This window comes from Panthera leo, chromosome A2 (genome assembly GCF_018350215.1).
Source record: "Panthera leo isolate Ple1 chromosome A2, P.leo_Ple1_pat1.1, whole genome shotgun sequence".
Classification (NCBI taxonomy): Eukaryota; Metazoa; Chordata; class Mammalia; order Carnivora; family Felidae; genus Panthera; species Panthera leo.
Window position 1 is genome coordinate 18,807,425 of NC_056680.1, and position 13,201 is coordinate 18,820,625.

The 13,201-nt window shown below is 39.6% G+C and overlaps 1 protein-coding gene across 13 annotated transcripts in view; it reads left to right on the forward strand.

Moving 5' to 3' along the window:
• Positions 1-13,201, forward strand: part of RBM6 (RNA binding motif protein 6) — a 104,911-nt gene that overhangs the window by 43,086 nt on the left and 48,624 nt on the right. For 10 of the 13 annotated variants that reach the window (XM_042929422.1, XM_042929424.1, XM_042929430.1 and 7 more), the window contains one exon: positions 5,771-5,844. The exons of 2 other annotated variants lie outside the window; for them this stretch is intronic. In XM_042929422.1, coding sequence (XP_042785356.1) covers positions 5,771-5,844 — 74 coding nt within the window. Of the gene's footprint in view, positions 1-5,770; positions 5,845-13,201 lie in introns of those variants that run through there. One more of the 13 variants, XM_042929432.1, reaches the window with a different exon arrangement.

Genomic DNA, 13,201 nt, shown 5'->3' on the forward strand with positions numbered 1-13,201 from the left:
TTGGGGGAGGGACAGAGACGGGGGCGGGGGGTGGGGGGAGAGAATCCCAAGCAGCCTCCTTGCTCAGCACAGAACCTGAGGCGGGGCTTGATCTCAGGAACAGGAGATCATGACCTGAGCCAAAATCCAGAGTTAGACGCTTAACCTACCGAGCCACCCAGGGGCCCCTCCTGGGTCCAATTCTATTCTTCCCACACTATAGGTTGACATATAAATCAGATATTTTCCTAATTTTCATAATGCAAGCTGCAGGTGCATATTCACCTGAGGGTTTAGCAGGGCAAAGTACCTCTTAGAAATCTTGCACACTGGCCTCTTTTGGTATATTATTCCCATTGATAGGAATTCAAATACCTGGATCAGTTCTGTTTTGGTTTTTGTTAAAATCTCTAACTTGATAATATTTTACTTCTAAAAACCTGTAGCCCCATGAAATGGAATTACGAAAATAGGACCTTTAGCCCTCTTGAATCTCTATTAAGATTTGTCATGGTGCTTTTTATATTCATAATGCTTTGTTCCCACAGAAATAATAATCCTTGTTTAGAGAAAAAAAATGTGTTTTCTTTTCCTCAGAGATACCCACTAAAATAAAGAAACCTCTTTGCCCCTCTATGACTTCTTTTTGTTTTTTAATTATTATTCCAGTATAGTTTAGTTTCAAGTGTAGAATATAGTGATTCAACAATTCTATACGTTGTACTCAGTGTTCATCATGATTCCCCGCTGCCTATGTCCTTTAAAATCCTTTAAAATTCTTTTTACATTTCATAGTTGGTATGTATATTCCGGGCTTTATCAAAGTCACTTAGTCCTCCTAATGGGAAATTGAGCCAGAATTGTTTATGTTAGTTGAGTTTTTCTAGACTAGTTTGAATGTAGGGCTACTCATCTCATTTGCTTAAATAAATATTGCTGTGTAATTGTTACAAAAGTGTGGTTTGGTATAGACATTACAGTTGACTTGAACAATTGAGGGCCACCTTTGTCAGCGTCTCTTGAGTCAGCTTTTTTAGGAGTAGAGACTAAAAGATACTGTATATTATTTGTCAGGGCTTTGTTTTCTGTACTTTTTAAGCACCTTATTAATAAGCACTTATTAAGCACCTGGTTAGTTTTTAGCACAGGTACTTTTTTGGAGAATAGACAACCACGTGATTAGTGAATATGAAGAAGAATTGAAATTTTATTTATTTTTTTATTAAAAAGTTATTTTTTAATGTTTATTTTTGAGAGAGAGGAAGACACAGAATCTGAAGCAGACTTCAGGCTCTGAGCTGCCAGTACAGAGCCCAATGCAGGGCTCGAACCCACAAACCATGAGATCATGATCTGAGCTGAAGTCGGATGCTTAACCGACTAAGCCACCCAGGTGCCCCAAGAATTGAAATTTTAATGTTATCTTTATAAATTTCCTTCTCTTTCCCTGTTCTCATCCTCCTCAGCTGCCCAAAAAACAAAACTAAACTAAAAAACCAAACCTGTAAGGAGCATTCATATTTCTTTTAGAAATCTACACATTTGGAATAGAAAATGGAGTAAAATATGCTTTTTAATAGTCCTATAAATAAGTGCAAAGACCCATCAGGCCACCAGGCTTCTTCCAGCATGTGGTGGTAGAAGAAAAACGTAATAAAAGAATTTTTTACACTTTAGGTAAGAATCTTTTTGTGGGACTGTTAACACTGAGTTTATCATCTTAATGATTCCAAATGGTTCCTAGCAATTCTGAATGCAAAGTTTGTTGGTTGTTTTCAGAATGTTTAGGTCTGTGGTAGAACAGGTCTGCTAGAACTTTTTCTGTGAATTATAAAAAAAATCCCCAGTTATCCCACTATAACAATACAACCATTGTAATCATGTTCATGTACAGTTGTGTTGCATTACATCATTTTCAAATTTCACCTGTGCTTGCTCAACCCCTCTCTACAACCCCATCTTCCCTCTCATGAAGTGAGCATGAGAGGTGGGATGTGACTCAGTCGTGGCTTCAGTTGGTCTCTGTATCCAAGTTTCTCTAAGTGTGAGCATTCACTGTGCTAGCTGTGATTCTGTTATTTAAAGTGATATGTTTTTCATACATTATGGCCCTTAAATGCAAGCCAGCCTCTTCATCTGGTGTCAACCAAAAGAAAAGCGATCTGTTGCAACGCTGGAGGAAAAACTGGCAGTGTTGGACTTAACCTATATTGAGAGATGGTATGTTGTTCTTCACATTGGGGTGTTCGAGTATGATTTTGACAATGCATGGTTTTCATCTCATATGCGGACTTTATGTCTAACCTAGGAGTTAGATGCAACTTCATTGTGTTTAATTCTGGTTCTTTTTCCTATACACGTTTTATATAATTGTCCTCATTTTTGAAGCCTTTAAAATATGTTTATTAAGTTTCCTATATCAAGTGTCTTACTGTATTATAATTTTTGTAACCATCATTATAAGAGTTTCAGGTTTTTGTCTTTGCAGAAGACTTTTGGTAGCCAGTATAGCAGTCCATGAGTGCGAATGCTTTCTAACTTGCATACTCAGGCCCACTCAAAAGGTTTTGCTATAGGTATTTTAGAGTAAGGATAACTGGTATGCTGATTTCAGTATTTCTTTATTTCATTTTATGTTATTTTAAGTTTATTTATTTATTTATTTTCGAGACAGAGACAGAGAGACAGAGACAATCCCAAGCAGGCTCCACACTGTCAGTGCTGAGCCTGATGTGGGACTCGAATTCATAAACTGAGAGATCATGACCTGAGCTGAAATCAAGAGTTGGACACTTAATTGACTGAGCTACCCAGGCACCCAAATTTTATTTTATTTTAGAGAGGGAGGGGGAGAGAGAGAGAATGAGAGGGAGGGAGGGAGGGAGAGAAGGAGAGAATCCCAAGCAGGCTCCACACTGACAGCATGGAGCCTGATAGGGGGCTTGAACTCACAAAATGAGATCATGACTTGAACTGAAGTCAGATGCTTAACTGACTGAGCCACTCAAGCACCCAGATCTCAGTATTTCTTAACGATAGACACGGTCTTATCTGTCTGTACCCTTTCTGTGATTGGGCTCTGTAAAATTCAGAATTCAGATTATCTGTATCACTCTTGGATTTTATTAAAAGGTGAGAGGCTATTCAGTGTAGCAGTTAACAGCATCGATTTGAATCTGTACTGCCTGGCTCTGAGCCCATATTGCTACTTACCATTGAGGTGATTTTAAGCAAATTACTTATTTCTTTGCCTATTTCCCTATGCCTATAACCCCATGAACTTAATAGTACTTACCTCATAGGGTAGTCTTGTGAGGATTAAATTAGTGTATGTAAAGTGTTTCGAGTGCAGCCTTGCACCAACAAGTGCTATGTAAGTATTAGTATTGTGCATTTTGGCAGTTCCTGAAAAATCCTTATACAGCTGTGAGACACAAAAAATGCTTAGGATCAAGATTGGGTACTTTTTTTTTTTTTTTTTTTTTTAAGTTTTAGGCATTATAATTAAACTTTAAGTTTTTGTTACTGTGTAATAGCTAAAGTTTCAGGCAAAGAAATGGAATGTTGGGCTTGTGATTCTAATATTAAATCTGAAGCACATTGTAAACATAAAGTATTACAGTGTTGATGTATAAAGATGCTCATAGTGTTGCTTGCAGACATATCTTTTCCCTTTCCAGTGAGTATAGTATCAAAGTCTTGTGTGTCCTTTAGCAAAGTATGAAGGTTGTCATGAATCTTCTTTCTTTCTCTGTCTATAGATTCTGTGGTGTGCCCTTTTGGGCCACAATAGTTACTTCTTTAAGTACAGAAAAGAAGCTCAAGGCTTTCCCAATTGGTGTTAGTTCCCTGTGTTCTCCGTTTTGGCAGCTATAGAGAGAGTTGCTTTCCACACACCTGAACTTTGATATGCTTTGTAGAGGTGATCCCCACACTTGAGAGTATATCTGCTTATTCCTTGGGTACCCCCTTCTGATTGTGGATATGCATTTCAATGTTTACAGTAGATATTTGGTGATAAAAGGGACCTTAGTTGCTTCTGTTACTCTCCAGTGTTTCTCAGGAACAATCAGAGCCCTTTACAAAATTTCCAGTGTTTTCTGTAGATGTTCACCAAGTTTGATCAAGAAAATCCACTCAAAAGGAATTAAGTAACGAGACAATTTCCATTGTTAACAGGGCATATGTAAATATATATACCATTTCTTTAGAGTAGTTTCATTTTTTCAAATAGTTACTAATCAGAGGAGGCTGATTTTGTGGTAAATTTTGGTAGAGGTTGCAGGGGTTAGTGTTGGTCAAAGCTGTGAAATCAAATAGAAAATCTCTCTCAGCTTAAAGTGATGCTGAGATTTCTAATAGATTTGTTTTTTCCTTCCTGGTTAACTCCTAAAATTCTAAGCAAGAATCAGCCTATACCATTGTCATATTTCATAATGAACTTGGAGTATTTAACAAGTCTGAAGTCAGTTTTATTCTTATCATAATAAAACATTTCAGGCCATTCAATCCAAGTGACAAAGAATCCAACCCATGTCACCAAGTTTGCTCTTTTTTTTTTTTAAGTTACATTTTCTGTTGCTCTAATTTTTGTCTGTTTTGATTTTGATTTTTTTACTTTTTGGTCTTTGATACCTTAATGTAATGATACTTAGTTTCCTATTATATATACTTACTGCTCCAAATTGACCTGGGTTTGTGTTGTTTCTCTTTCTCTTTCCCTGAGTTTTTTTCTCATCTGAACAAGTCACATCTTTTTCTTGCTGTTTATTTGCACAGCGTTGCTTCTAAACAGGAGTGTCTTTATCCTGGGAGGCAGTGGAGGAAGCATGGAAGTCCTTGTGGAGCATTGCATTGCCAAGTGTGTTTTGTAGTCATGTGGTGCCAGTATCTGGGAAATTATAGGATGGGTTAGTATTAGAGCTTGGCAGCCTGTAAATCCCATGAGCTCCCAGTCTCATGGGTCATGAGAGTTGCAAATGACACTTGCTTAGGAGAAAGGTGAAGGGTATTCTGTAACTCTAATGGTTCATACAGTTCTTGAACATGTACTGATTGCTAACAACTGCTGTCTCTCCCCCAGCCTACCCCACTGCCAATCTTTGTGCACAAGCACAGTTTTGGACCCAGCTATTTGAATTTATTTATGCTTTTACACCTTCTTCCTTTCATAAAGATTTAAGCTGGTTTATGACTTGAGTTGAAACAAAGAAAAAAAGAGGAGACCTGAAATGGTCTGTCCCCTGCCAACCAGAAGCCTCCTGTGGTATCCAAACAGAATAGTTGCCTCAGTCTGTCAGCACTTCTGTCTTTGAAGGTGGTTTCTGCTTGAAAAGTGGTGACTATTAGCATAGCTTTGGGATAATTGCTTCTCCTTCCTCTCTTGGGATACATTTTTTTTTTTTTCCAGATACTTCCCTGTTCTTCTTGACTTTGTTTTTCCAGAAGATTCACCCTGTGATTAATATGTTTTGGGTGCCCACTTGAACTTAACTGTGGGATTACCTAATTCTGGGGCACCTTCACCAGACCATCAGTGCTAAAGAGAGCAAAGGATCTTCTTGGTTAATAGAAAAAGCCACTGTGGAATGACTCTCAAAGTCCAGAAACATCCAGATTTTCTTTCAGTACTTTTTTCTGTTTGGAATAGCAGCTTTGCCTAGTATAGGGGAGGGAGGGGCTAGTTGGGAGGGCTTGTATTAAGGGGTTCAGAAGCAGGGGATTTAAGTGTGTCTTTTGTGTTTGCAAGGCACTAACACCACTCCCGTCTGTATTTAAATGCTGTCCCCAGGTTACGACTATGGCTATGTCTGCGTGGAGTTTTCACTCTTGGAAGATGCCATCGGATGCATGGAGGCCAACCAGGTTGCTTTATACTTCGGTCAAATGATGCTGGAAGGATATATTTTTTCTATATGGGGAGGGAGGGTTTCACATGATTGAACTTTGGAAAGGTACCAGAAATCTGTATTTGGAGCATACCACATTCCAACTAGAAAATGGTTATAAGGAGAAACTCTAGAAGAGGCTGGGAAGGTTTCTTTAGAAGAGTTAATGGGCACAAGTGTATTTTAAAAACTGGAGCCTAGTTGCAGTTGGACTAGATGCCAAAGACAGTAGATGGGCAAAAATGACAGGTCTGGAGTGCCTCCCTTTGGAGTGTGACTGATATGGAGAACCTAATGCAAAGAATAATCCTTGACTGTGTGTCATCTCAAGGATTTGCCTGGCACAGGAATTCTAGGTCAGTACTTACACCCAGACCTAGGGTGAAGACCACTGATGGCAACTCCTGTGACACTCAGGTCCTGCCTGCATGTGCTGCTTTCTCAAGAGGGCCATCGGGGAGGAGAGAGAAGTAGATTATTCCTGTGTATTGCATTCATCATGGTTCTTTACAAATTGGAGTTTCATACTCAAGTTCTTGGCTGCATATAGACTGAGCTAGTGAATCTGAATCTGGACTTACCTTATGTTTGAAATATCTAGATGTAGGCAGCTTGCCACCTAGAGCTGTAATCTGGATCTTCAATAGTTTTGGAAGGAATTATGAAATGGATAGAGTCCTTGTCATGATGTTCCCTTGGGGAAAGTTATTTTCTTTGTGGTGTCTTAGTTCCTCTGTCTGGGAGAAAGAAGCTTAATGATACTGTTTTATTTTTATGTACCCACTGCCTGTACTTAACAGTGTGAATCACAGCTATATGCCCAAGATCTTAAGGCTCTGCCAGAGAAGAGTAGTAGTGCATGAGAACTCTTCTCCTCTTATAGCTTGATGGCCTTTCATCAGCTTTGTTCCATTCATCATGGCTCATGACACTTAACCTTTTCCCTTCTTTGGCCATGTTCTCCCCTTATGGGTATGGAGATGACATGCTGTAACCCTTTGGGAACAAGCACTAATTAGGGGAAACTTCATGTATCCATACCTATTGTTAGTAGTATAAATACTGTTAGATCCTCAGAAAATGACCGGATTAGGACCATATCCCCTTGACAGAGTTCTTGTTGACTGATTTGTTCATTGCCCATCAATAAGCCAGTCATTTAATAGATGCTAATTATATGTTAGAAACTGTGCTACCTAATGATATTTTGAGAGAATGAAGATCCCAATCTTTATGCTTATGGTCAAGTCCATTCTAATTGTCTGTCCTAATTTGAGAACACTCATTTAGTTTATGAACATCTTGTTCTCAGTGACTAATCATTAAGTCCTTTGCCACTGTGTTAAATAATACTGTGAGTGGTGGAAACATAAACGGGGGAGCCATGGCAGATGCTATTCTTTTGTACCATTCTCCCAACTGTATGTGTTTCCTAGAAGAGTGTTACTTTTTATCAGAGTTATTTAACCTTTGATCTTAAAAAATAACAATATTGTGTCTTAATTGCCTTTTCCCTCTATCCCAACAAAAAATCCTGTCTGAAATTTCTAGCCCCTTGAAGAGAAATGTCAAATAGAATTAAGACAGCCTTCTTTAAAAACAGGGTTTATCCTGAGGCAGGGTTTCTTTTGGAGCCATATCTGGCAAAATGTGCATTTACACAAGCAGTGTGGAGGGAGAGCGGCCTTTAGACATCTCTACTCCCAGCCTCCCCACACATTCTGTGAACATGCTTAGGGCTCCTAGATTAGATCCCTGATGACCAACCCTTGCCTAGTGAATGAGATACCAGAACAAAGGAAGAGGAGTACCAAAATTCTTTTGGGGTGAAATAGGATGTTTTGACAGGTAGCCATCTTTATGCATATGGTATCATGAGGTACTCTGTGCAGCAGTACAAATAAGAGACAGCCTCTATCTTCCAGGAACTTGTAACAGACTAAGAAAGGTGACAGGCATTTTGGTATTCATAGATCCCATAGGGTATTCTCTCAAATACCAATTTTTTGTGTGATCTCGTTTTTAATATTCACTGGAGTTATTCCTTAATAAAGTAGCACCATATCCTTATTCAGTCAACTTCCTTTCCTAGCTTTTTATTCTTCCCCTAGTCATGGGACAGAGGGCATACTGCTTAGCACTGCCACACAACAGAATCCTCTCGCTGAACTGCATAGATTTCATGATCCACTCAGCATCCTCCTAATAATCTTTAGCACAACTCAGGGTATATGCAGGTCATTATGGTGGAAATATTTTTTTTTTAATTTTTTAATGTTTATTTACTTTTGAGAGAGAGAGGCAGACAGCATGAGTGGGGGAGGGGCAGAGAGAGAGGGAGACACAGGATCCGAAGCAGGCTCCAGGCCCTGAGCTGTCAGCACAGAGCCCGACATGGGGCTCAAACCCATGAACCACGAGATCGTGACCTGAGCCAAAGTCGGATGCTTAACCGACTGAGCTACCCAGGCGCCCCTGATGGAAAGATTTTTAAGAGTGGGATCTCCAGGGGATTTTTTTGTGCCTAGATAGTATAGCACAGCAAAGAGGAGTATAGGTTCTGCATTCAGATGTTACTTCTTAGGTGGGTTGTCTCTGGCAAGTTTCTTTACCTCCCTCAGCCTCAGTTCCCTCTGTTACCAGTACCTCATGGGGCTCTGGTGTGGACTCAGTGAGATCATACATTCATGAATGCCTGCTGTGTGCCAGGCACTTTTCTCAACGCTGGAGATGCTGCAGTAAACAAGGTAGATTATATAACCTCTGTCTTAGTGTTTGAAGACAGAGCATAAGCAACTAGACAAATTTAAAATAATATATGATAGTCCTGAGTGCTGTGAAGATAACAGAGCAGGGTATTAAAGAATGCATGATGGGGGCAATTTTAGAAGGGGTAGTCAGGGAAGCTTCTTGAGGAGTGACATTACATTTGGTGAATAATGTATACAGAACACTTAGCATAGAATCTGGTACCTAATAAGCATTTGAAATTAGATGATCATCTCCTCCTCCTACTCCCTCTCCCTTCTTCGTGTCAAGTAATTTTCAATCATAATTCTAGGAAAATAAATTTATTTCTTATATCTGGATATTCTTTAAGAAAATGGATGTGGTTCAAGCTCCCAGTAACACAATACAAAATCTTATGAGAGACATAAGTATGTGAGAGAAGTCCTCAGAGTGGATAAACCAAGTGTTTATGGAAGATGAATGTCTCTGTCTATTCATTCATTCTCCTACCCTCCAGGTTTTACTTTAGATCAAATTGGTACAGATTCTGAGTCACCATCTGCTGGGCACCTCTAAGTAGAATCTGTGTATATGCTTCTGAAGAGGTTTCTGTCAAATGTTTTGGGTTGGTATTTTTTGGTTTTTCTTATTGTTTTATAATTCTTTTTATCCTGATTCTTGATGTGAAATGTCTTTTATTTATCATTGACTGATACTTGCAAGTCTAGGGTAAGGGAGTAAAGGAGGCTTCTGCCAGCTTGCTTTGTCAAATATTGTGGAGTAAGTGTGCCTTAGAGAGGCAGGATGATAACCAAGGCCCCACTAGCCCTTTCCCAGCGCCTTCGTGGAGGCATCAGACAGTAGGACACTCTGCAGCAGTACTGAGCATTGTGGTCAAGAGGACTCCTCAGGGCATCATTTAGCAAGCAGCTGTCTGGGGAAGTAATTTCCAGCAGAGGTCTGTCAGCTCATACCTTCACCTCTCTCTGTCTAGGAGATGTAGAAAGCCCGAAACACTGTGAGGCAGGGTTTTTTATTCCACCCCTACTGGGAAAGGGATTTCTAGCAGTGTCACTTATCCTGGGCTTTCTCTGTTGTCCAAGTCCCTGCAGGTTGAGGGTGAATATTACCTCCTCTTGCTGTGTGTGACATTTCACTGGGACTTAAGGAAAGTGTAAGAGCATGTGTTAGCATATCGAACCTTTTCATCAGTTACCCAGTTGTGAGTATACTAGCTCTTTCAAACTGTTGTCATTTGGTCTAAAGGAATTAGCATTTCATTTTCTTCAGTTAGTAGGTGTGGTGTTTGTTGCCTGTTCCCATTCAGCCAAATGTTTACTAAAATGCCCTTATAAAAGATAGCTTTGGAAGAATTCATTTCTCTGGAATTTTTACTCAACTTTTGTAGCATCATTGGCCTTCTTTAGCTGAAGATGACATGGCTGTATGACAGAATTAGCCTGACTTTATAAAATGCAAGGAAAAGATGCCATTATCACCTAACATGAAAATTCCTTCAGACTGGCATGGGGTCGGGGGGAGGGGGTGGATGGAGGCTATAGAATACGTGAAGGTTTATGAGGTACTGTTTTTTGTGTCAACAAAGTTAAGAGAATTTGGGTTTTAGAAGATACCAGGATGTCCAGGGTGTTTCTGAAGGTAATGTGAAGGAAGCCAAATCTTAAATGGTATCTGTCTTTATGATTAAAATGAGATCAATGGCGAAAGCTTGTTTAGGGGGATAGGAAGACCATTTACCTCGATGGAAAAAATGGGTGAAAATACCATTTGTTGGAATTTTATTCAAGTTGATAGCAATATTGTATGAAATACTCTGGTATTGAAGTTGTGTGCATTCCAAATAACAAAAAAGTATAATCTTATAAATTCCTGCAAGATTGTGGTGTTGTCTAAACCCACTCCCCAAATCTACTTCACTGAAGAGAATGTGGCACCCCAGCCAGAGCTCAGCTTTATAACTTGTGGTTGAATCATGCCATCTTCCTAGAAATATCAATTTCATTGCCTTCTCCTGATTGCCCTCAGCAGAGGTTATTGGTGGGAAACAGAAAAGAAAATGCATTCTAAAATGAGTGTAAATCATTAGTTACTAAAGATTCTTGCTGTCAGGGTATTTAGAAGAATTATCTATCTAGTAATTGAGTCTTGGCTGGCATGAGGCAGTATATCCTAGTAGTCACATACATGAAGGCCCGACTGACTGCCTAGGGTTGCATCCCAGCTCCGTCACCTTCTCCTGTGTGATTTGGACAAGTAGCTTAATGTCCCTGTGTCTCAGTGTCCTCTCACACTTCTAGGAATTAAATGAGTTAATGCATGATTAGAACTGGGCCTGGCACACAGTGAATATTGAGTGTATATTTATTATTATCACAGCAACTTCACATCTGAGTGGAATAAGAAAGTCTTAAGTTACAGTAGCCTCAGTCCATCTGGGCTTTGTGGAGTAGCTAGCTAAAAAGGGATTTGGTGGCAGTGCGCAGGAGAATTATTTTTACATCAACAGTACTTCCCATTTAGCCTGTTGACTGGGACCGATTATCAGGGGACTGCCTCCAGGTCTTTTGAGGAGCTTCTGCATTAGCCTTCAAATCTTAAATTCTCTCAAGAGAAAGAGCCAGAGATGCACCATATGGGGGACATAGAGTATTGTTAGACCACACTACAAATCCAGCCTGTGGCTTTAAAACCCTAACCTCTGATGACCAGCCCCTGGCTTTGCCATATCTCAGACTTTCTGCAATAATTGTAAAGGGTGTTTTGAAGTGGATTCAGTTTAATTTTCCTGAATCTTTTGGCAGTTTTAAGGGGGAACTTTCAGTGTGTCTCCTGTGATGAGGTTTATAATTTTTGTCATAAATATATATATCATGGCTTATTTCTGTAGTAATTTCTGTTCATTTCTTGAGGTAATTTAGTTCTTAATTTATTCTAAATTGGGAATGTACCTATAGATTTCAACTTTGTTCTTTGATCTTGTCATCTCTTTCAGCTGATATTTTTAGTTAATGTTTGTACTTTTTATAAAAACGGGGTTGTACGAAGTGCTAATTTTCAGCCTTGTAGCCTTTGGAACTTGATTACAGTTATTGAAAAAAAAAACAATATGTATATTCTACATAACTAGCTCAGGGGTTATACAAAAGCACAGTTCAGTTTGTGATCTTGATTATAACTTTGGTTTATGATTTTGTATACCTCCAGAGAGTATAGGGTTAGGAGCACTGAGAGATTTAGAATTCCAGCTTTGTCACTTCCTAGTTCATTTGTAACTTCATAATCTTAGTGTCTCATCTGTAAGATGGAGGGATAATCACAGTACCCACCTCAGAGCAGTTGTGAGATTAATTGCGTGTGAAGTGCTTGGTATAGTGGCCAGCATGTGGTGCGTGCTTACTACCAGAAGAGGTACTGAAGAGAGTGATTCTATAACACTAGACCCTGCTTGGTTGTCCTCCTTTTCCTTGGCTACTTATCCACCTCTTGGGACTCAGGGACGCCTGAGAAGTGGTATTGCTGCTTTGGGTGGCACCTAGATCTTTGGCAACCAGTTCTGATGGTGGTTGAGACTAGGATGCATAGACTGAAAGCATCTGCGGGATGATTGCACAGGTGTCCAGGTATGTGAGGGAAGAGGACCATGGCCACACCACCACTCCCGTGGGTGGGGAGCCTTGTTTCTGAGGCTAGCTAGCATTACTGCTAGTTCTCCCATTACAGAATTCTCTTAGGCTACAGGTAACATTCAATGTTAGTAGGCATCTTGTCCATCTTGATGAACCTGAAGGTTACAAAGAGTCTTTGTGTCTCATTCTCCCTAGGCCAAGTGTTAGGATGCTGTCATTCCACCTTCTAACTTATTTACATATGAGATAAATATATATTCTATATAATATGTATTTCTTATTGAGAACATTGATGGTATGACTGATAATCATGGATAAGCTTATCTAGATAAATAATTTTTAATCTCACAATGTGAGATTAGCAATGCTAACATTGTATACTAATGATGTGTATTTTTCCAAATTCTAGGACTACGTGAAATTTGTGTTTAATCTGCATAAATGCTATTTTCAAAGGAAAATCAATAGAGGAAGAAGCTTATCACAGAAAGTAGATGATTGGTTTTACCAGCCACTTAGGGGGAAGTGCTCTCAAGAGGGAATAGTGAGTTGGGATGCCTGGGTGGCTTAGTTAAATATCAGGCTTTAGCTCAGGTCATGATCTCACGGTTTGTGAGTTTGAGCCCCACATCAGCCTCTCCACTGTCAGCATGGTGCCCACTTTGGATCCTTTGTCTCCCTCTCTGTCTGCCTCTCCCCTGCTCATGCTTTCTCTCTCTCTCAAAAATAAGCATTTAAAAAAACAAAGGAATGGTGAGTGACTGCTAATGGGTAATAGGGTGATGAAATGTTCTAGAATTAGTAGTAATTGACCAACCTTGTGAATATACTAAACCCATTGCATTGTATAAAGCACAATAAAAGAGTCAATTTGGGGTGCCCGGGTGGCTTAGTTGGTTATGCATCCAGCTTTGGCTCAGGTCATGATCAAGCCCCACATTGGACTCTGCTGAAGGC